We start from the raw sequence: 24639 nt of genomic DNA, 5'->3' as shown, positions 1-24639 counted from the left end.
TGTATGGGTCAATCAAACCTCATAGGCACAATAATACATTTTGTATACAAATATATGTAAAAACCAGGAAAGGTCAACACTATATGTGAGTCAGTGAGACAAGTACTTTTAGATGGGATTTAAACAGGAAGGTATTTTTGGATTCTGGTGAATATGTGTGGAGGATAAGTATTTTTTGTACGTTTTTATAAAGCACAAACTCATTGCCAGGCTTGGGGATTAATGGAAAACATGTGATGGTATTACGTAATAAGGCACACAAAAAAGGGAACTGCATCCCTTAAAGTTACATTGAAATACATAAACTTTGATCTGTTACACTAACTTTTATTTTGTAGTCCACTGCCTGGAACAGGTATACTTAGCATATCAATATAGGCCTACATTGTTTTAGTAAAAATGTGGCTATTTCATTCTTTGCTTTAAAAATATCTTCTTTATTAATGCAGTAAGAGGAAACTAAACTAAAGTGTATGCTTGATATGCAAGATGTTTTTTTTTTATCTTGTGTTTATTTGCATTGCATTTCAAATTGAGGTCACCAATATATAGGATAAGATATACTTTATTGATCCCAAATTGGACATTCTTTCGTGAGTAGAAAATAAACAGATATAATATATTGACATCTCAAAATAGAAAAAAAAAAAAGTAGTTGACCGTGAAAGATACAACTAAAATGTATACTATCTGACAAATAAACACTATTCACACACACTAAAAATGTAATTTTAATATGCCAATTTTTCCCCAGTTTATAAGTAATTGCAAGGGAATACATATTTAAAGTAACCCTCCCAACCCTGCCTCTTGCGTATCATTCTTTCATATATGTTTTAAGTAATCGTTAAAACAACATCATTCCTGGGCGTTTAAACGCCTCGACTCCGATATTTCCGACTGCACTTGAAAGCGTCACAGACCCCTCACCCAGTGCATCACAGTGACGTCCTGTGCGGATAGACAGATAGATGCCCTTACAGTTGCAATAATAGATCCATAGCAATAATATTTTCTGGATGTGAAAAGGGCGTCTGGAGCCTGGGAGAATCAGCAGCATGCAGCGGAGCGCCGTGTTCGTGATGGCGGATAAAACGAGCCTGAAAAGGCCGTTTATTTTCGCAAACGCTGTGCATATGGTAGGTACTTCTCACCGCTTTGCATGAGATTTAAGCTGAGAGGCCTGATTTCCTTATATGGGTTATTTCTCTGATTAAATGTTTGTTATGTGCTGCGATTTGACCCAGATCAGCATAAGCAGAATAACACTGTCTGTCTCACAACTGCAGCGAAGAAACCCATCCTTCAACATTAGTGTTTGCAATTCCTGCAGTAGATTGAATGAAGGAATGTTATATACAAATAAAGTGATGAGGAATTTATCATAACTGGTAGTTGTATGAAGAAGACGCAATGTTTAAGATTAAAATTATTTATGATGTATGCATTAGCATAATAATCCTCTGTAATCTCCACCCCAAATCTGTCAGTCTGAATAAATGCTACTGTTTACAATGTGCTGTCTCAGCTGTGAGTATGCAGTCATGTGCATTCAAGAATATTTGTTTATATAACTAAATGTAATATGACAAGACAGACTTAATGTGCTTCCAAAAAAATAAATAAAAGGGTGACAAAAAAAATAAAAATAGGATTGTATTGATACTATAATAATAATAATAATAATAATAATAATAATAATAATAATAATAATAATAATAATAAGCAAAAAAAGGATCAGGACGTTTTAAAATGTATGTGCATTGAAGCAATTTCTTATATAACACATTTAATATGACAGATATAGACTCAATGTGGATTAAAATGTAAAACAAAAACGATGAAACAAACTAAAATATTAAAAAGGAAGGTATTTTTTTTTTTTTTAAATGAAAAAGATAAGATTATAACTATTTGTTTACTATTGTATTTTGTCACTTTCTTTGTGTGTATCCTAATTTGACTGTGTGTTTATCGTGGATAGCCTTCAATATAACTTTAAAATTCAGTTTATATGATTAAAAATATTAAAACATTTCAGGTGATACTTTTCTAATGGTATTTTGATTATATATATTTTTTCCTTATCACCATCTATGCTTTTCATGTCTTGTGCACTTCACAATCTTCACACATTGTTATCTCCCTCTCCACAGGCGCTTTGCTTCTTCATGCTGACGATGACAGTAGCTTGGCATAGAGATCTCCTTCTGACTGGCAAAGTAAGACAGACTTCAGGTTACCTTCTGAACGGATGAAAAATACTCCCGAAGCAGATAACATGATTTATCAAAGGCAGGAATGCCTCTCCTGTCAGGCTTCAAATGGAGCACAATAGTAACCGGGTTATTCAAGGACAATCAGCGGATTATTTATGCATGGTGTTACTTAGTGGTCCATCAATATTGCCTGCACACAACACATCAGCGTCTTTATATATATATTGTCTCCTCACCGTGAGACCTGAGTTCGAGCCTTCATGTTGGCAAGCATCTGCCCGGAGACGTGTCCTTGGGCAGGACAGTGAATTATCTTCAGGTGCTGCTAGCTGACCCTGACCTTTGACTTCTTTTGTCGCCGGGCTAGCTTGGGAATACATCTGTGACAACAAAATAATATCAACGTTAGTGGGACCAGTGTGTAGGATTTAGGGGGATGTATTGGCAGCAATGGAATATAATATGCAGTATTATATTTCCATAATATCATATTGTGTCACGAAACAATTATCTTAAAATTCCTGTGAGTTTATATAATTTCAAAGTCATACAGTATTAGCACTATGTTTATTCCTAATTTAGTCAATGTTATTTTGAGTGTTGAAGCAGCTAGAAAGCATGTAGCCTGATTGTTCCATACTCCCTTCAGAAAACAAGAATTTTAAGCAGTTTTTTCATTTAGTTTTGCGTACAGAACTTAGTAACAATGAAATCAAACTTCTTACAAGTAGGCACCATGTTGTTGTTAATTCGGCATTGTTTTAAATTTGTTTACTGCAATTAAATCCGTTTTTTGGGATCAAACCAACGCAGTAAACCAGATAAATTCAGCTGTGTGTACGATTTGCGAAAAAACACAAATTACCCTGTGATAAAACTTTGTGAATAACACAAGAAAATATATTGTATCCGCTATTTGGAAAGGGAAAGGTGAGCGGAGGGGTGCTCTCAGTTCATTGCAGTTTGCAATATCACCACTAGATGTCACTAAATCACACACTGGACTTTTATAATTCATCAAATGATATGTTTTGCAGTTTAATGTATCGCCAACGCTTTCTTTCTCCGCAGCTGGTGTCAAATGTTTCCGTGGTGATAATGTACGTGGTGGAGATCGGCTGTCTGCTGCTCTCAGTGCTCGGTGTGATCGGAGCCTGTAAAGGGAAGAGATGGTGTTTAATTCTGGTAAAAACCTGCTTCGTATACTATCACTGTGTTTATACGATTTTTTCTATTTACCTGTGTAGGACAATATACTGTATATACATGTCTCACATTTTTTTTTCTGAAAATAGCGTTCTTGTTGACTTACTATTTGTTGTTTTTGTGTGTGCAGTATGCAACTGGATTGGCAGCAGCCAGTCAAACGATTATTGTGAGAACAGCGCTAAGCTACCAAGATGTGTATGAGGTATGTTACTACGGTATACGTTTATATTTTTACAACAATTATTGTAATCCTATAGTATTAAAAACTTCAACAACAGTATGTCTTGGTATCTAAAGAACCGTTTTCAATGTGATTCCTCCCTCCTCAGAAACGCGTGGTCCGTGAAGAGGCCAAGTTATTGTCCATGATGCCACTCAGTTCAACCAACAAAGCCAACAGGACCCTGCTGTACAGTATTCAACAAGAAGTAAGGAGCAATTCAAAGGATTATTTTAACCTAATGTTCATTGGGCCTAGTTTAATGATATACAATCCAAATAGTACATTGCTCTTGTGCAGTGGATGTTGAAAAAAACAAAGAAAACTTCTTGGGAACTAAATCTCTCTTTCTGATGTCCTCAGAAAGTGCAAGTCACACCATATATAAAAATAAGTATGTCCAGATGACTCAGAGAACGCTCCCCATGGGGAGGTGTGCCTCACAGCCTGAAGCACAACACACCCTCAACTAAATCAGATTCACACAAGACTGTGTGCCATACAGGTTCCTTTATCAAGACCCGCCCTGTGTAGCTGCTTGAGGTTAAGCCTTGTCCTCATGTTGTACAATATTCTGGAAATAGGACTTTAACAAATCTGGTTACAGGTACCTCGTGCAAGCATTGATTTCTGGCCAATCCTATCATTTGAATGCTATGCAGGGCGGGTCTTGCCAACAAAAAGTAATGGGAGTGTGTGTGTGTGTGTGTGTGTGTGTGTGTGTGTGTGTGTGTGTGTGTGTGTGTGTGTGTGTGTGTGTGTGTGTGTGTGTGTGTGTGTGTGTGTGTGTGTGTGTGTGTGTGTGTGTGTGTGTGTGTGTGTGTGTGTGTGTGTGTGTGTGTGTGTGTGTGTGTGTGTGTGTTGCCTCCAGTTTGAGTGCTGTGGTCTTATTGAAGGCTACAAAGACTGGGGCCCTACCATCCCTGCCTCCTGTAACTGTCACTATCCAGGAAAATGTGTAAGTATCTCCCTTAATGTAGCCTCAGATTTGTTTCTTAGTCCAGTCAGATATGACTAATGTAAAGTGATGTAACGGGGTCATTCTCTCCTCTCCAGATTCGACTACGAGGCATCGCCACACTCGGGGCTCCAAAGAACCAGTATGTTTATCAAAAGGTAAAAGATTTCTTATTTTCTCATTTATTTTACATCTAAATTAATTTGGAATCCCAGCCATGAATCACAGTGGCTGAGGACTTCTCTTTTTAAATCACTGTGTGCTTGTTGGAGGGGTCCCAGAGGCCAATGTTTAACATTTTGCATAAGTAGATGTAATCTGACACACTGGAAGTATACGCCACCAGTATAACCAGATCAATATGTTCTTAATTCACATTGTAACCCCACCTGTTTTTATTTTTCAGCCTTGCCTACCCGTTTATGTTTCTGAACTGAAGCTCGCATTCTCGTTGGCGATGGCTGTACAATTTGGAAGTGGAGTATTTTGGGTATGTGTTCTTTGATTTTACATTTAAAGGCAAATCATTTGTATGAGAAAACAGAAAGTAGGCAATAAAGGTAGAAACCAATCAATTATTTTTCGATTTTGTTGATTGTACTTTTATTAATGATCTACTGTTACAAAGGCTCTTGGGTTGTCACACTACACATCTTATATCATTCTTATATTAATTATAAACACATATGTTAATTATATAGACAATATATATACATTTATTTTATCCACTTATTCTTTGTCAGTTTTTATTTAACCTCATCACTACAAAAAAGTAATTTTCTCTTCTTAAATTAGCTTATTTTTTGAACTGTTCCAAAATGAAAATATAATAAATATATAATAATATAATATTTATTATTATTTCATATCAATGGGAAATGTTTGTGGGGGGAAATGGGAGAAATTCCCCATATATATTATATGAATAATTGACTTGATTTCATGAAAAAATACATACAAATATACAATTACTGATGAAGTTGACATATTAGAGTCCAGATGATAGTTTTAGCCTTACCTTGCCTTGCCTGCCTTAGTCAGAAAAAGAATCAGATGGCAGCCATTAACATAAACTTGACCGAGTTTTGATTTTTAAACAGCTAAATCCTGCATAAATAATGTCTTCTCTTTGAAATAAATATATTGAATGCATGGTCCCTGTTTAATAAAGTCATTCTAATAACACCACCTCATGCTGGTTCCTGTGCATCCCTCCCAGGTGGTGTTACTGGTGATGAGCATCAAGCTGATGGGGCAGATTCGGAGGAAACAGGAGTTCATGGCCCTTCTCCAGTCCAACAGATATGTCCCCGGGGCCTTCTAGTCACCTCGTATGTTTTGATACACACCTCAAACTATAATCAAGCATACCTAATTTGTATTTGCACATACATATAACACAATACGCTGTATACCATATCCTAGCTGTGCTATAGGCAACATATGTTGACATTAAAATGTTCTGTTAATGCATGTGACTGATATTGAAAAGTAACCAACATGCAATTATTTGGCCTTAATGCTGTAAAAACATTGCAATTTAATGAAGTATTTAATAATCAGCACATTTTCAAAAGCTTTTGTCCTATCTCTGAAGTTATTAATTGAAATGAATATCTTACCAAGCATTAACCAGCCATTTGTTTTCTTTGAGTAGCTGGAGTTGACCACAGCGTTTTTCATGAACAGTAAGTGACATCTTATCTGGATAATAATGAGATGATATTTACCTCCATTTCCTTCATACCTGGATACATTTCGGAGGACAAGAATAATCTAATTGCATCTACAGAACCTACATCTTAATCAATTATTAGGTTTAATTCAACACCTGGACCAACTATTTAAATATTCATAGTAGTCTTTACATTACATTATTAGTCTTTACATTACATTACATTTTCCAGCATTAGAGCAAGTAATAATCTTTGAACAAATTATAATATTAATAACCCTTATGTAGCACCTTTCTTAAACAGTGTTTACAAAGTGCTTTGATTGAAATATAATCATTTATTTATTATCGAGCAATGTATTTTCTTGGGTGAATAATCAGGTTAGACAATGCAATGAGCATCAGCTCTCGGAATGTCTCGATGCCTTGTTATGCACAATGTATATTTGACTCTTCATCCCTCCATTTAGTTGTTTCTTAAAGCACATTAAGTCGGGTGTATTGTACGGTGGCCGACAGATGCAAACGCGCTTCAACAGTCCAAAATATTTACCATTAGGAGAAACGCACTGCAGCTTCGGAAACGAAATATAGAAAGACAAATGTGTCAAAATACATGAAAAAAGAAGAACCATCTTTACAAACTCGAAAAAAACATGCACGGCATTTACTAAAAGCCCTACATAAACAAAGCACTGCGGATACAAAACGGGGTGGGGTAGGTCAAGTTTGGTAGGTAAAGTTTGTGTTGCCAACAACGCCACCTACAGTAAGGGAGTTTCACCCACTAACTATTAATAATACAAAATGTTAACCCACAAGGAGCACAGGTTCGTTTTACATAACGGGCCAGAGACAGTTTCAGTTTGAGTTAACACAATTACTTTATTTGATAACAATCAATTGATTATTCTAAAAACACCACAATTATACAATCAGCTAAAAGTTAATACGGGGGCATAGGAGGTACAAGGCAGGGCTGGGGCTTAACAGGCGGCAATAAATAAAAAAGGGGGAAGGGTCCAACTCGAAACCACCCGTGTCACCGCACACCAAACAAAAGGACACCACCACCAGGGATTGGGGTTTCCGTCTCGGGCCCACAGCACCTGTCTGACAAGAGGAAGACAGTTCAAACCTCCACACAGTATTACACTTATGATAAAAACAGATATGGCAAGTGTACTGCACTGCAAATACAAAACGCTACAGATTTGGCAAAATGAAAAGGGGGGACACTAATAAGTGATGCACACAGCTGGGACTGGAGCGCTTGTTGACGTTCGGGGATTATAAATGTACGTTTTAGTGGTTTGCATGATTCTTTCCGATATTACTAGGTAAGCTATATATATCTCTGAAGTAATCAAGCGATCACATTTTTTAAATAAGCCGTTAAAACTCACATTTTATGTAACTTAATGACAACAATGACAGTTGGCCTACTTTATAATCTCCGAACGTCAACAAGCGCTCCGGTCCCAGCTGTGTGCATTACTTTTTAGTGTCCCCATGTTTTCGTTGTGTTTTGAGTTCCTTCCAGCATTTTTTATTTGCAGCGTTTTGTTTATGTAGCACTTTTTAGGGCACGTTTTAGGGCCCACTTAAGAATCTACATTTTTTTTTCGTGACCCACATTCAACCATATGCAATACGGAGGCTAAATAAAGTTCTGATTGGTCAATTCAAAACATGTGACACGTTGTTAATCCGGTGGGACAGGTCGCTGTCAAAGTCTGTAATGACCGTTGCTAAGGAGGATCAAGAAAGACAAAGGAAAGGAGGTTCGAATAAAAAAAAAATCTTAATAATTAAAATGTTTCCACACAAATCATAATGTTTTGCAAATTATTTGGCGGCCCACAGGTCGGGAACCGCTGGTCTAGCGTGTTTCATCAACCTGGTGAATATATTCTAAATGTTGCGCATGTGTTGTCAAGTTGGTAAAGATGATTCTTCATTTGCATGTGTGTTGGCACATTTGGGTTTTTATATTTGTTTCTGAAGCTGCCCCTCTTTTCTCCGAATGAAAGTGTTTTGGGACGTTAGAGCGTGTTCGCACCTGTCAGCCACCGTAGAATTACCCCCCTAAGAGGAAAATGGATTCTGTTTGGTTGCACATTCAGTAGACATGCAGTAAATCCTCAAAGTTTTGCGCCCAAAATATGATTTTTTTGGCGAGGCCGCTGCAGAAAGGTTGTGAGAGGCTCTTGTAAGAAAAACGCGTCACTAAGATTCTTCTGTCCCAACTGATGCCGCTCTCACCGAAGAAGCCTTTACGCCACATCACTCCTAACATGACTGCATGAGCTGCCTGAGGTGGAAATAAATAAACTGTCGAATGATTTTCCTCTAAAACAGCAGATCCAATGTCGACCTGTGCACTTTAACCATAATGCCTAATATCAGTATGTTCTTGCAAAGTATGGTATTTTTTATTTCTGTCATAAACTGTTTTTTTTTCTTATTATGTTTTATTTATGGAATGAACTCATGTAATATATTTTGTAAATAGCAGGAATAAAATATGTGATTCTTGACGTTTTTATTTCCAAAATGTTTCATCAAGCTGAAAACGTACATTTAGACCCAAGTGCTGTATAGTTTTTTGGTACTTGTGCTTCCATATATTATGCTATTTTAGAACAAAATATTGTACTTTTTACTCAAATGCTCTTTATTGAGCATTTTGATATGGAACCTTTGCTAATTCTACAATCAATGATCAGCTAACACAAGGGAAACACAGTAGGTGGGAGGTTGGATACATTTGATATCATCTGTGAGTCGACTAAGATGATCTCAACATTACATGTTTTTATTTTTAAGTTATTCATCCTTTCATCTTAAAACAGAAAATGGCTATTGATCCCTTTCGCTGACAATACATTACAAAATGCCCTGTGCTGTACCAGGTAAAATAGTTTCAAAGGCAAAATAATACATATACAACATGCAATAAACTTGTTTAAAGCAAATTATCAAACAAAAAAAACGAGGTAATCTTTATCAATCCCATCAGGTGTAATCTGCAGTGTATCCCAGGATGTTGACGTTTCTTGCCTCTGGACTGTAGGCGACAGCTGGAACATCTTCCTTGTTGTTCAGCTGACACACGATGAGAATACACAACACGGTGGACAAGACCTGCAAGACGGAGAAAAAAGAGACAGCTCTATGTTCAAATGTTAAAAAGCTCTAGAACAGATTCTAAAGAACATTCAGGTGAAATTGTTTTGTAGGTTTCGGAGATCAAAAATAAAATATGAACATTTTTAGTTTCATAACATCCGGGCAAGCAAAGTCAATATGATAAATAGCCCCTAAAAAGCTCCTTCGTGGACAATATGTTAATAAACAAAGAACGTAGCAAAGTTAAATGTAGGTAGTGTATATTTATTATAAATGCATACAGATGGTTATACATACCAAGGAAACTCCGATTCCCATCACAAAGCCTATTGAAATATTCATCATGAATTCTTCCATAAAGAATGAAAGGCATGGCTGAAACAGAGCAGATCAATCAGTAACGTGTACGTTGCTTCATAATATAGTAAACGAAAAAAAACGTTTTAGACAACAGAACTAATTTTTTGTGTAAATATCTTTCGTTTTTCCCAACGAAATTAGCACATTTGTGTGTTATTTGTTTTTGAAAGTGTGGCACGTTTCTCCCAATGGAAGTGTTTTGGGCCGTTGTAGCGTGTTTGATTGTGTGGGTCTCCATAGCTATATTCCAAAACGGTGTGAAACTTTTATAACAACTTGAAAAATGTCTTTTACAATGTGCAAACATTTTAAATGTTTCATCTTGATTTTGAAAGTGGTCTTGTGAAATTCTACATCCTCACATTTCCATATATTCTGTCTCTTTAAATGGAGACAAGCTTTTTCCCGCATTGTATTTGTAATGGTGATTAACTGGCCACACCCATCAACACATTAACAGTTTTCAACCTGTAAATGTAAAAGTTATCATTTGAATAAAAATATTTGTATTACCTCCTGATAAATCTTGATGGGCTTGTCATCGTCGTTGTGCTCAAACAGACTGCTGTTTCTAGGAGCCGCCACCTACAATACAAAGTCACAGAGGAGGGAGAAGTACTCAGATGCTGTACTTCAGTAAAAGTACAAGTCTCAGAGTGTAGGAATACTCTGTTACAGTAAAAGTCCTGCAATCAGAATGTTACTTAAGTAAAAGTAGAAAAGTATTATCATCAAAATATAGTGAAAGTAGCGACAGTAAAAGTAGTCATTGTGCAGATTGGTCCATTTCAGAATAATATATATGATATGTTTTATAATGATTGATCATTAAAGTGTTCTCAAAGCTGGTGAAGGTGCAGCTAGTTTGAATGACTTTGTATACTGCAGGGTAGCTTGTGAATTTACTCCAGGTGGAACTAAAGTCTGATTTAAGAGTTCAATATATTTCACATCGTTCATCCAGATCTGTAAAGTAACTGAAGGTATCAGTGGCGTAACAATGTTATGATTGGCCCCGGTGCAAATATTGTTTTGGAGCTATCAACAATCTAGCTTCCCCAGTTGATAGCTTAGGCTATATTGAGACATTTTAGAATCAAAGATTAAATCGTTCTCATACTGCCTTTGCTGCATCACCTCTTTTCACCCTCTCTCTGAAACCAGAGCCCAGTCTGTTCTGATTGGTTAGCTGTCCGACTCTGTTGTGATTGGTCAACCGCTTAGAGATGTCCCGCCCCTTAGACGGGGAGGGCGTGCCTCCCCCTCTCTGCCTGTGTATAAAAACAACAGTGCTGTGATAACTACAAAGCTTACATCTCTGTGTAGCCTATACTGTCGATTTATATCATAGGAGAACTTTAGGTTACATAATTATATTGGCCATTAACAGCAACAAAATGGGGGAAGTGAACATGTGGTTGAAATGGAGTGTCATTTTACGGTTTGTAAAAGCAAGGTATTCCGTGAAATATTACTCAATACAACTTGTAGAGCCATTTTATGGGTGTTCATGTCAGTTTATTTAATTTATACTTAGAGTGCAATACTATTTTTGAACACTTGGTAGCGGGGGTTAGCTGCACTGGGTGTATAAAAGGGGTCATAGGCGACCAGAAGAGCGAGGACACAGGAGGAAGAGCACACCGATTCAACCAGCCCGGCAGATGCTCTGATACAACCATTGACTGAATAATTAAACCTTGGTAATGTAAACGATCAATAAAAATCATTCTAAACTGCCCTCAAGACCGGAAATCATCTGTTGTGTCTGCGTCTGGATCACCCCATCTCCTGTGAAGTAAAGGCAAAAAGAATATAGGACATTGGAACAACGAAATTGCCATTACACCACTGTTATCAGATGCTTAAATCAAGTTGGTTATTTAAAATATATTGTTCTCAATGCCATGAAAAGTCTTGAGTCAAGGGTTATGAGCGACGATTACCATTGATATACAGTGATATATTACTTTTGAAAAAGACAAAGGAGGAAGTGGAAGGAAAGGGTTATGAATGACACAGAGCAGTATGGCTTTCTATTGCCAAGTTGGTTGCTTCTTTGCATCCATAAAACATCTTTACTGTGAGCTGCAATGACACTGGTTTTGAAGAGGTGGGGCTCATTTAGAGAGAGAGTGTGTTGAAGAGAAACTCCCTTTGGAAGGAACTTTGGGATTTTAGCCTTTGCAGACCATTAGCATGCACCAAAACCTATGTAATACACTACAGGAAAGGGAAAACCCCATAAAGCATAATATGCAGCCATAAATGGGTCTTCACACTCCCACATGGATTAGTGGACTCTTCAGTGCAGAGGCAGGAGTCTGGGATGTTGTAGCCCCAATCCTGGTAGCCCTGATCCAGCCCACAGCACTCAAACTAAGAAGGAATGACAAAAAGGCACGTCACTGCAATTAACAAGAACATCAGCTTTATCTATGTTCAACTGCAAGACTTTTTGTGTTGTCCAATGTCGTGCTCCACAACAAGTTAAAGGTCACCTATTATGCAAAATCCACTTGTTCTTTTATACATCAACATGTGTCCCCTCTGTGTAAAGAGGTTCTGAAGGTTTCAGGAAAAAAGATTCTCTCTCTTTTTGTCCTGATCCATTTATATAAAAACCTGTCTGAAAAAGAGCTGATCAGATTTTGGCAACTTTATGATGTCATAAGGTTGACCCTACCCCCCGACACCTTATCACCTGAATCTCCTCCTATACCTAATTCACACCAACACAACTCCGGTTCAAGCTCCGTGCTAGAGCTTTTCAGGTTCAGAACCGTTTGCGTGCCTGCTTCATAAAGCCAAACCGTGCGGAAACCCCTCACAGCTGACACCGACAACAACGGCCGATTGCGCTCCAGCTTCCTCTGTACCTCTTCGGAAGACCAGATTCCCAGTAGGTAGCTGGTCTCTTCAGTGGACCACTGCTGCTTGTTAAGTTTCTCCATCGTTGTGTACAAACTGGATAAAACGCGGGCTTTTTGTTGTTGTTCAGGAGTTGATCCCGCCCCTGCCCCCGCCTCGACGTAAGCGTGACGTATGCGGTGCTTTTGCTCTAGCCGGACAATTTTTTGGTGCTTGAAACGAACCGGATTCCGGAGCTAAGAGGCTGCTCCGCTGCGGTGTGAACAGGAAAACCTGGTGCTTTTCAAGCTCCAGCTCCGAACCGGCCCTGAAACTCCGTTGGTGTGAATGAGGTACTACTAGAGCACCATTGTGTTCTTTTTAACCAAATCTCTCTCAGAGGGGCGTTGGGAGGGGCTCCTTATTTTCATTCTAAAGTAACAGACAGAGAATCAGCACTTTTGAAACAGGGCTGAAACAGAGGGGATTATGGGTAATGCTGCAATGATCTGTTTGGTATTTCGAGCCAAACACTTCAGAGAAAAGTTTTTTATATATTTAAGAACTATAATATATTGACGAAAAACAGTATAATAGGGGTCCTTTAAAGTTTGCTCAATGTATCAAATGAGCAATGATTCTTTATATCAGTTTACACATCCATATAGGCAGACATTGTCTACTTCCTCAAGCACTTGGAACTGCTTTTGTATGAGACTAAAATAAGAACCAAACAAAATGCATACACAAACTGGCACACACACACAAGATTACTTACAAATATATGTACAGAACTGAAGGCCTTTATGTGCTCCTCACTCGCATTATTCAACGGAAGCAAACTGAGGAGCTCCATCTTAGTGCTTTCAAACGACTGGAGAACAAAACAAAGCAATATATAAATTAGACAACTCGCACTTTCAATTACACTAGTTTTTTATGTTTTGGGCCATTATAGTGCATTTTCACCTGTCTGCCACCATAGTTTTTACCCTCTACTGCTATAGAAAGGTCGAGGTGCCTCCCTTTCCGGGGGAGCTCCATGGGACCTTATTTCGGGAAAATTATGTATTGAAGTCAATGGGGAGAGAAAGGTTATCTTTCGATTTCGTTTGAATTGTGCCACGAATTACACATATGATGTTTGTCAATTTAAAAGATTGAAATAAGGTCCCATGGGTCGGAAGTAGATGGGCGGGACTTCACCTCTATCTCTGACTATGTGGTTATTATGTGGTAGCACAGAGACTTAATATGAAATCATATCGAGAGAATGTCCTCTTTTGTTATATGGTTTTGATGCAGCCTGCTACCTAATATCCATATATAGTCAGTTTTGCACTGGGTCTTTAAAGAAAGATCACTAAAAGCCAAAACATTTAAAAGTAATCTTTGTAATACCCATGGTCGCAAAGCCAGTCCTCCAATTCCGAAACCCATGCTAACCAAACTGCCCAGGTACATTCCAACTGCAGACTGAGAAACACACACACACACACACACACACACACACACACACACACACACACACACACACACACACACACACACACACACACACACACACACACACACACACACACACACACACACACACACACACACACACACATACACACATGTTTATTAATTCTACTTCCAATGACAATACAAACTTCTATTTTTCTTTACCCACCACTATAAGTGCCCATTTCTTCATTTTGCAGGCCCCATACAAACCAAAAATGGCAAAGATCAGATAAGGGATGTAAAGACAATATCTCAAATGAATGCCTTCATGATCTGTCTGTGGAGAAAACAAGCACAAAAACATTGAGCAACTTGTCCTGTGTAGTCATGCATTCAAGCAGCGATACTCTCTGGATTGTTGCCTTTAGTAATCTATAATGGTAAAGTTTGTAATTTTTTCAGAAAAATGTCAAACTCAAAGAATCCTTGAAATCTATTATATCAGAACTATACATATAGTTAATATGCAGTACATGTGTTACCTTCATATATTGAAGGGATCTGTGTAGTGCCAGACTGTTGAATGTTAACAGCAGGACACTGACAACCTACAACAGCAGAAACACAATCCATTAAATGACTTTCTAGTAGCATCAGCTAGTGTAATATTGTCCTGAAATTACTGTAATAATGCCTGAAAATGTATTACATTTGGGATTAAACATGACATATGGAATTGTTCAATTGATTTGAAATAAACGACTTGATTTAAGCTTCTGATAACAGTAACGTTTTACCAAATAGTTTGCTCTTACAAACCATAAGAGCCCCTGGTTTTAGTTGACACTGAACAAATGAAAACCACTTACCACATTCAAACTGATGACACAAATGAAACTCCATTTCAACCACGCGTTCACTCTCCTAATTTTGTTGCTGTTAATGGCCAATATATGTAGCCTAAAGCTCTATAAATCCACAGTATAGGCTTCACAGAGATGTACGCTTTAGAGGTCAAGTTACCACAGCACTGTTGTTTTTGATCACAGGCTGAGAGGGGGAGGCAGGCCCTCCCCATCTAAGGGGCGGGACATCTCTAAGCCGTTGACCAATCACAACAGAGTCGGACAGCTAACCAATCAGAGCAGACTGGGATCTGGTTTCAGACGGAGGGTGACAAGAGATGCTGCAGCACAGGCAGTATGAGAAAAATGAATACCTTTTTGAACAAAAAAGCATGGAGACATGTCACAGTAAAGGCACAAAATATGAAACCGAAAAATTAGCATAATAGGGCCCCTTTTATCTACCTGATTCTGAAATGGTCCATACTACATAATGTGTACTTATGAGTATTTTTATTTCAACTTATTTTAACAGGAAACGGACCCTCTCTTCTGAGAAACACTACACTTACCATTCTTCCATTCCACTCACAACTCACATACCACAATAAATTAGTCTCTTTTGGGGTATCTGTGTTCACTAATGTCTTACTTACAGTAGTCAAATGTTACGGAATGAGGTATGGAAAAAATACACATCAAATACATAATATCTGTCTTTAACATAAACGAAAATATAAGTAATGACATATTTGTTTCAAAAAGTTACATTTCCTTTCTTCCTTACCCAACATCAGCCAGCAGATGTGGATACATTTGTATCTGTACACTTGGAAGCATATTAAAAATTCAGGAGATCAGGAACTGTGTATGAGTGCTGTTTCCTGCCCTCAAGTTTCAAATTGTTTTCACAATCAACTACAGTAGACAACTATTCGATGCAGTACATGATGGTAAGACATGAGACAAAATGTAAGTGCTGTAACACAAACAACTTATTATTGTAAGGGGTGTTGAACACTAAGTGGGTTAAAGTATGTGAAATATCCAGTACCAGTAATTCATACACAAATAAGTGTTTACCTCTTTGTGTAATTTCAGTTCCTATCTGCAGTCTTGCAGTTTTGCTAAGAGCATAGTAAAATAGTAATCCAACATCATTTAAATTATGAGGTAAATAACCACAAAATGATCATTTAGATTTTCTTAAGAGCGCACACATTTTTATGCTCATTTAGTACAATTTTAGTCGATTTTGAGGCGTGTCCTGAACAATTACAACATTATGGAACCAATATAAAAAGTATAAAAAATAAGAAAGCAATCAAAACCAAACGTCTATTTGGTAAAAAGTTTGACTTGAAATGTTTCCTTTTGTTTTTAATCACAATTTTCTTTATATTTCTTTCCTTTCCATTCCATTTTTTACTCTGTATTTGTAGAATACTTGTGTAAAAAGGTAAGCTAAAAATACGGTCTATGGTCCTGAACCACAGTGTGCCTACGGTCCCTTTAAGAAAGGTCACGTGACGGTCACATGACGCGGAAGTACAGTGAATTGTTTCGGCGGTGTTGTGTTTACATCAACAGCTCCTCGTTTACATACCGCGTGCAGGTTAGTGTAGTAAACAAACAGCTATCATTCATCTTGTACGATACATGTTTATGTCCGTTTTAAAGACAGGTATGTGCTCTGCTTCCTTTGTTGTAGCAGGTCACGTTACAGCTCTCAGAGGTAGGATTTGTTTGTAGGAAAATAGGGTTATTACTGTAAATTGGCTGGCTGTTTTGCATGTATAACCGAGGTTTAAGCAGAAATAAAGCATATATGTTATCTTTTTAAACATCTGACAGCTTTAATAAGGCAGGGTTATATTCATATTATTATCTGCTCCGGTCTAATGCGTTTCAGCCTTATATGTATCATATTCATTTACAAGATTCTCATTACATTGTGTTAGTTTTGTATACATTTTTACTTTCTCTTCTTAATTCTACATCAATTACTAGATTATTTAAATCCTCCGAATATGTTGCACACTTCCCTGTTTAAAATCTATACAGCTCTCCACTTTAATATTGTATTTTTTGTATATTCTGATATGATATTTATCTTTGTTTTTTGTACGCTAAATCGTTTTTTAAGATGTTTCCTTTTTATTATAGTTATTTTTTTGCTCTTTTTGTTACGACTTAGTTCCTCGTACTGTGTTATGTATATACTAAATACAATTATTTGTATGTGTAAACCTAACTGGCAATAAACCTGATTCTAAAACCAACAGAAGTCAAACCAGGACTAAATAAGACAAAAATGAAAAGAAAGTCAAATTAAAGCCAATTTAAAAAGAGTTGGTCCTTAAAGTATGAACATTCTCTGACTCTCTCAGGTCTTTATCTCAATTTTTTGTATACATTTGTACATTCTCTTCTAAATCCACTCATTAAAATGTATCTTAAGTACATCTCATGCACTGTAAAATAACCTTAAGTGTATCTCTTTTACCCTTGTCTGTAACAGCTTAATAATTGTGTTTATCTTTGTCCCTTTCAGTAACGAAATAACTGAAGACGGTACAGTTTTTGGATGAAGTGACCATGAAGCAGGACAGTGATGCTACGACCGTCCCTGCGTGCTTCATATCAAACCATGAAGGCTTTCTCGGAAGCATCAAAAACTTTATCAAAGACTTTGTGGTGACTGAGATAGACACAAGTGGGCAGCGTGTTAACACAGCCACAAACACACCGGACAGTGCCTCCTCAGATGAGAACAATGAAACCGGTGCAGAATGTAAGTGGAATAATCACTCCTCGCAGGACAATGATGTCGCGGCTGATTGTGGGCTCGATGTCACCATTCCTAGCCCGGGGAGTTTTGATTTAAGTGTGATTTTAGGCCAGTCGGTGAGTGAGGAGCTGGAGCAGTTTGTGTTGACTCTCAAAGAGAAGCCAACCAAGCAGGAGCTGTCCTTGGGATCCTTCACGGACAAACACCACAGAGCTAACGTCCACCGGGCCGTCCGACACCGCTTCCCCTTCCTCATGACCGTCACCATCCAGCCTGAGATCAGAGTGAGGGAAGACCCCGACTACAGAGAGCTCTCCCAGCTGGTCACCGAGGACGAGGCGGAGGACTTCTTCAGGTTCATAGACGCCAAAGTGCGAGGCTCGTCTTATACGTTCGGACCCGACGACGATAAGGACCACAGGACGGTGGTGCACCACTTCCTGAGCCGGAGGTTTGGCAAACTGGTGGAGACGAAGAGCTTCACCGACCAGGGGACGACGGCCATCTCCGTGAGGCTGAGAGAGCAAGGGAGGCCGAAGAAGAGGAGCGCAGAGGAACGGAAAGAAGAAGAAGTCTACACTGGTATGGTGTAGAATCAAACACTTTTACATTTTGATCATGACTTCAATGTCAGGAAATATGTTCCAAATGCCTTTTTTTGACCATTAACATTTCAGCAATCATAAAACACTGAGATCATTTCATTTCCTTTTTATTTGTTCCGTTCGTGGTGTGCACAACTTAATGTATAACAATTATTTACAAAACATATCTCTATAAACAAACCATACCTGAAAAAATATTTATAAAAATAAATCAATAGAAATAGATGGTCTGTCCTTTCTATTTTCTTAGTCACAGCCAATCATAACAGTATCATGGGAGGCGTGTGGCGCAGTGGATAGAGCCTTGGTATGGGGATCAGGGGAGCACAGGTTCAAACCCCACTGCAGTCAGCATGTCGTTGTGTCCCTGAGACACTTCACCTAACGGAAAGAAACAAAACATCACATATAGAATCAGCAAACACGCATTTAATCTGCAATGTTGGCCTTCTTGTTTAAAAAAAAATCAAGTGGTCAATTTTGTTGATGTTTGTGGAGGTGCCATGGCTAATTAAAGAAAAACAGAAAAACAAATAGGATCATATATTTGTTTCTTTTACAGGAGTAAGTTGACCCTCACAAGATGACGGACATCACACAGCAATTGATATCTTAAAATAGCTTTTGGTCAGATAAGGTCACACCGAATGAAGGTCCAGTCAAACAATATACTAAGTCAGTGTTCTTCACAAATAACAAAAAAAACTTGCAATTGAAATGAAAACATCCTTGTTTTGTGTGTGTCCTCTCTTTCAGGGTTCACTCTGCGAAAGGAGAACCTGGAGACTCTGGAGGCGATCAGCTACATGGCAGCGTCTCTCGGGGTCCTCCCGTCAGACTTCACCTACGCTGGGATCAAAGACAAGAGAGCCATCACCTTCCAGTCCATGGTGGTCAAGAAGGTCTCAACTCAGAGGTACAGCTGTGTTCCTGTGAGGGATTTGTTTGGTCTAGGAATAACCTATTTTAAAGTTGGGTACACAACAAGCTACCACCATGTTTACTCAATACATCTTTAAATAGCACAAAAGGGGAAATGAAGTGCTTCACAAACTAAGAAAACTCACCAACTCCCCTTGCAATCCAAAGACACAGCAACACATTATTTTAAAATCTGAACAGCTCTCCACTTCCAAACTTTAATATTCTGTATTTTTTTAATTATTGTTGCTTTACTTAGTTTATTGTATATTTATTGTATATTTATTTTTATTTTTGTTATGTCAAATCGTTTTTTTGAGATGTTTCCTTTTGATGTAGTTCTGTTTTTGCTCATTTTCAATTTTTTTAGCAACAGTATATATACAGTAGTATTCCCTCCTACTGTGTTTATGTGCTGACCAAATTCTTTGTATGTGTTAACCTACTTGGCAATAAACCTTCAACCAAAAGTCAACACAGGACTAAATGAAGCAAACTGTCAAATAAAAAAAAGAGTGTCTTGAGTTGGCCCATGAACAATCTCAGATCTTCTTAGACACTTCGAAGCCTCTCAATGAATATCATAAATCCACTCCTTTTCCCCCGATGTTATTCCCCACCAGGTTGAAGGAGAAGATGGCAGAGTTTGAGAGGAGGGGGATGTGTGTGACCCAGATCCGCTCCGTCAGCGAGCAGCTCAGACTGGGCCGGCTGCAGGGGAACCACTTCGACCTGGTGGTGCGCGACCTGAGGCCCCACGGTGACACACACTCCTCTGCTGCAGACACACACACTCGCCTGGCTGCGCTGGTAAAGGAGGCAGTGGAGAACGTAAAGGTAGCGAACCATTTTTTGTATTTTTTATGTTTTTTCGTTGGTTAGTTTAGTTTACATGTTAGTTTATCCTATTTTCAGGCTCAGTAGGCACCGATGACACACTAATCACTGTTCATTTTTTTTGTATGGGATTTGTGGAAAAAGTATGAGAAATATAAAACATTACCAACTTTACCCTCAAACGGCTGAGACCTGTTGTTTCTGTATCGAAGTCAAAGTCAAACTTTCTTGTCAATCTTTCAGTTTGTGTGTACAGACAGAGAGATCGAAAATACCGTTTCCCACAACCCCGAATACAAAAATATATAAAAATATGTATATCCTATATATCAGGGGTGTCAAACTCAAGGCCCAGGGGCCAAATCCGGCCCGCGACTTCATTTTATGTGGCCCCGCAAGAGCTTGCAAAGAATATAACACGTATAATTACACGGTTACATGCCACTTTACAGAAGCAGGTTGCCCATAAACTACATGTCCCACAATGCATCTCGTTTTGTGACATGCACACTGAAGAGACTTGCAATTATTTGCCCTGGACTTCTGCTTTCAGACGTAGTTAATTACTAGGTTATTATCCTATCTAATAATAAACCAATTCAGAAGCAATAATGTAATTTAATACATTATTTTATATATATATATTACATATTTATATATGTATATTTATATAGTTACAACCGGCCCTTTGAGTGCAACCTTTATGTGAATGTGGCCCGCGATGATATTGAGTTTGACACCCCTGCTATATATACACAATCAACAGACACATTTATACATATGCACACATTAAGACATAAATAAAAGCACAACAATCAATATATACAAAATAACAGTCACTTCAATATCTTTGGGATCACTCCTGCTATTCAGTAATACTTGAATTAGCCCAGTGATTTTTTTTTAAATAACTTCAATTAATATATGTAGAGCACTTTTTGTTCTTCATTTACTTCAAACCATTCAAGTTTGAGTGAAATGAATCGGAGCTCAGAGTAGTGTCCTGGCTTTCCTGTTCCCAAGTTGTGCGTTAACGTATAATGTTTCTCTTGGCAGGCCAGAGGTTTTGTCAACTACTACGGCCCGCAGAGGTTTGGCAGCGTGAAGAGCGTCCAGTCTGACCGCGTAGGGCTGGCTCTACTCAAAGAAGACATGGTAAGTCAGGCAGAGCATTATGATGTCCACACCTGATGTTATAACAAGCTATCATGCTGTAAAATGAAGGGTATCAGAAAGCCTGAAACATTTCCAGAAGAAAGTGTGAGATCATTCACATCATTGCCCTGTCAGTTAATCTGAAGTGTGTGTGTGTGTGTGTGTGTGTGTGTGTGTGGCAGGTGAGTGCCGTGCGTCTCTTCTTCACTCCAGAAGACCTCAGTGATCCAGTGAACAACGCCAAGAGACACTTCATTCAAACAGGTGAGAGCTAGGACAATTCTGGGTTTCATTTTTTGCAAACAATGTAAAAAGATAGTCATTTGCTGTCATCCATCTTTTTTTGAGAACAACTAACGAATGACCTTTTTAGGAATTCCACATAACTGTTTCGCTTTCTTTATCCCTTTCTCTTGTCTTCCCTGCCAGATAACGCTAAGGAGTCTTTGGCGCTGATGCCGCTGTCGAAGGCCAGGGAGCGGCTGATGCTCCGGGCCATGAACCGCTACGGGACCGGGGCGGATGGATGCACCCAGGGCTGGCTGAGCCTGCCCCACAGCATGAGGGTGTTCTACCCCCACGCCTACTGCAGCAGGTCAGAGCCCACAGCACACTGTTAGCTCCACTGCACACACTGGGAGGCATTTAAAGAAAAATCCCCAAAGAATTAGTTTTCATCAAAAAAAAAAAAAGTATTTTACTGGTAACTGTATTCTGTGTGATATCAGTGTTCTGTGAAATGTCTATGTGAAGCACTTTGGACTGCACTTGTTTTATAAAAGGTGCTATACAAATAAAGATTATTATTATTATTATATTATTATTATTGAATAAATATTCAGTTTACTGCAAATATATATATTTTTTCTTTTTAATGTGAGACTGTATTTTGCATCAAGGAAGCTGGAAAATGATGTGTCCAAGCATAAAACACAATATAAACGCATATTCTTGTATATAAATACACTATATACATATTTTACATACATATTTTATATGAAAATATGACATCATCATAGACAAAAATAATGCATAGTGAATTATTTTCCTTTGTTTGACTTTACACACATTTATTAAGGCGATCTCATTACTGTTTACCATTTGACTGTACAGCAGACTGAATATGTTAGACTTTTGAAGGGACTGGAAATACGTTTTTGGAGATAAACTGTTTAGGGAAATTGAATCCAGCTACCAGTGCTTTAATTGTTAAATAAAGATGATTGTTGTGATCTATCTGTTTCCCAGAGTGTGGAACGAGGCTGTGGCTCACAGACTGAGCACTCTGGGCCACAGAGCCCGGAGAGGAGACCTGGTGTGGCTGCAGGAGGACTCCGCTGAGAGCAGCCTGCCTCAGGTAACAGACGGTTATAGGGTGGTAACACACGTTGAATAAGGATAAAGAGTATTGAATATTTAGGGTGTAATGCAGCCATATTTGTACCAATGGAGCAAACACTGCTTTCAGCTGGACTAAGTACAGTATGGGACTACACAAGCCTGACTTAAACCTTAGATATACAGATCAAACAGCTCAAATGTCAGTATGCAAATTAGTATCTGTGCTTGTTTATTAAAGGGGACCTATGCCCATTTCCAAAATATATGTCTGTTACTTCTACGGTCTAAGACAGTCAAAATATTAAATAAATGTCCAACTTGAATCTGTGATGTCAAAGCTTCATAGACAGTGAATGGGAAATATGTTTTAGATGACAGTGAGGGCACAGTTTTCTAGAAAGTGTACCTATTCATTGCAGGAACTCTTAATGTTAGGACATCTTATCAAATTTTGCAAAAGCCATGTCCGTGCTTTTAAACGTTCCTTTTTCTCTTTTGCAGATCCATGTGGTGACGGACCAAGAGGAGCAAGAAGAGGTGTACACATTGGGACATGTATGTGCTTTTGGGAAATACTTTTACATTAATTGCTCCTTTTTCTACTTTTCTCGCAACTTTTGCTGTTTAGGTTTCAAGGTCTCAAGGCTTTATTGCCATTTGCACATTAGCTACAGTGTAGATATGGCAATGAAAAACGTACAGGTCACAGGCTCCTCCAACAGTTTAACATACATATAGGACATAGAACAAATAAGATAAGATAAGATTGAAAAGCAGGACAGCACAGATTCACACAGATTAATACAAATTAAGGATAAAATCAAAGTTTTTTAATTATAACTATAAAATAAGAAATGAATTAAAATGAACATATATAAATATTTGGTCATTTGTACATATTATTTACATGTGTGTGTGAAAACAGTGTGTATTTTATGTCCATTAATATAGAATAAAAATAGTGCAAGACAATGTTTTGAGATGTGCAAGTAAATACAAATAAAATATTATTATTATTATCCTTTCAGGTGTTGATGCCGATGCCTGGAAACACAGTGAAGTATCCAGAAAACGCCATGGGGGCCTGGTATCAGGAGAGACTGTCCCGAGACGGGCTGGACGGCTGTCGCTTCAGAGTCAGCAACCTCAAACTAAACCTCCCCGGCTGCCACCGCCCCCTGCTGGCCTCGCCACGCAACCTCAGCTACCAGCTCCAGAGAGCGGCCTGTGGGGAGGCGGGGGAGGAGGAGTCGACAGGGAACAGCAGTAGAAACAGTGACCGGCAGCTCAACGGCACTATGGCAGAGGGGAAGCTAACTCTCACTTTAAACTTCGACCTGGACTCCTCCTGCTACGCCACCATCTGCCTCAGAGAGATCATGAAGTGTGACCCCTAGAGGTCACTTGTATTTCTACACATTTGTAGAAGTTTTTTTGTTTTAATTTTTTTGTAAACCCTCATTGTGATACGTTATTAGTAGCCTTATTTCTTTCATTGTTAAGGTAACACATAAGTCTGTGTTTATAAAAAGAAAAAAAAATGCATAATGTGCAGTTGATAAAACACATGAACAACTATAAATGTAAAACAGTGTTAACCGTATTTGTGTTTTGTGCCATGAATAAAACTTTTAGAGAAAAACAAATTGTTTACTTTTTTTCCATAACTTTTTTCCGCGCTTTTATTTTCAAATGTTAAAGAGGCCCTATTATGTTTTTTTTTTTTTTAGAGTTGTCCCTTTCCTGTACTGTGTTATAGGTGTGTGTGCATGTAAATGGTCTGCAAAGGCTAAAATCCCTGTGTTTCCTTCTATTGGCTAGCGCTCTGACACATTTCAAGTGATAGGCTAAGGGGCGGGACATCATTAAGTGACCAATCACAAAAGAGCCGGCCAGCTAAACATTCTGAGCAGACTGGGCTCTGGTTTCAGACAGAGGGTGAAAAGAGGTGCTGCAGCACAGGCAGTACAAATAAAGAGCGTTTAGAAATAAATGTGTGCTTGTGATTAGTGAAGAGTAGTGTACTGGTCACTAATCACCACTAGATGGAGACAACACACAGCAATATTAGG

General features: G+C 38.3%; 3 protein-coding genes across 6 annotated transcripts; 2 read left to right on the top strand and 1 right to left on the bottom strand.

Annotated features, from left to right (window-relative positions):
• The first annotated feature begins 922 nt into the window (after positions 1-922).
• LOC307022834 (tetraspanin-8-like) lies at positions 923-8821 on the top strand. Its single transcript, XM_079655731.1, has 9 exons — positions 923-1139; positions 2157-2222; positions 3291-3404; positions 3556-3630; positions 3758-3856; positions 4520-4606; positions 4705-4764; positions 5013-5096; positions 5826-8821. Exons 1-9 carry the CDS (start codon positions 1059-1061, stop codon positions 5928-5930), a joined length of 771 nt encoding a protein of 256 aa, XP_079511857.1. The 5' UTR covers positions 923-1058; the 3' UTR covers positions 5931-8821.
• On the bottom strand, positions 8465-13667 carry LOC307022796 (tetraspanin-8-like; the record flags this gene model as incomplete). Its single annotated transcript, XM_079655688.1, has 6 exons — positions 8465-9428; positions 9711-9788; positions 10287-10358; positions 12060-12152; positions 13414-13497; positions 13593-13667. The coding sequence occupies 6 exons, from the start codon at positions 13665-13667 to the stop codon at positions 9300-9302; spliced, it is 531 nt and encodes a 176-aa protein (XP_079511814.1). The 3' UTR covers positions 8465-9299.
• A 2756-nt stretch (positions 13668-16423) lies between these two features.
• Positions 16424-24207, top strand: pus7l (pseudouridine synthase 7 like). 4 transcript variants are annotated; one of them, XM_079652684.1, is made up of 11 exons: positions 16495-16532; positions 16629-16652; positions 17472-18290; positions 19070-19229; positions 19858-20071; positions 21128-21226; positions 21409-21490; positions 21656-21821; positions 22475-22583; positions 23069-23122; positions 23596-24207. In XM_079652684.1, exons 3-11 carry the CDS (start codon positions 17516-17518, stop codon positions 23962-23964), a joined length of 2028 nt encoding a protein of 675 aa, XP_079508810.1. In that variant the 5' UTR covers positions 16495-16532; positions 16629-16652; positions 17472-17515; the 3' UTR covers positions 23965-24207. The 4 variants fall into 4 exon arrangements, with proteins under 4 accessions (XP_079508808.1, XP_079508809.1, XP_079508807.1 ...); XM_079652682.1 differs by lacking the exon at positions 16629-16652 and having other exon boundaries at positions 16424-16532; XM_079652683.1 differs by lacking the exon at positions 16629-16652 and having other exon boundaries at positions 16463-16601.
• Positions 24208-24639: the final 432 nt, after the last annotated feature.

This window comes from Notothenia rossii (assembly GCF_949606895.1).
Source record: "Notothenia rossii genome assembly, chromosome: 10".
NCBI lineage: Eukaryota > Metazoa > Chordata > Actinopteri > Perciformes > Nototheniidae > Notothenia > Notothenia rossii.
This window is presented reverse-complemented; position numbering and strand designations above follow the sequence as displayed.

Coding starts and splice junctions, on each gene's coding strand:
- LOC307022834 (XM_079655731.1), top strand. CDS start 1,059: ATGCAGCGGAGCGCCGTGTTCGTGATGGCGGATAAAACGAGCCTGAAA. Junction 2,223..3,290: donor ATCTCCTTCTGACTGGCAAA/GTAAGACAGACT, acceptor CTTTCTCCGCAG/CTGGTGTCAAATGTTTCCGT. Junction 4,765..5,012: donor ACCAGTATGTTTATCAAAAG/GTAAAAGATTTC, acceptor TTTATTTTTCAG/CCTTGCCTACCCGTTTATGT.
- pus7l (XM_079652682.1), top strand. CDS start 17,516: ATGAAGCAGGACAGTGATGCTACGACCGTCCCTGCGTGCTTCATATCA. Junction 18,291..19,069: donor AGAAGAAGAAGTCTACACTG/GTATGGTGTAGA, acceptor CCTCTCTTTCAG/GGTTCACTCTGCGAAAGGAG. Junction 23,123..23,595: donor AGGTGTACACATTGGGACAT/GTATGTGCTTTT, acceptor TTATCCTTTCAG/GTGTTGATGCCGATGCCTGG.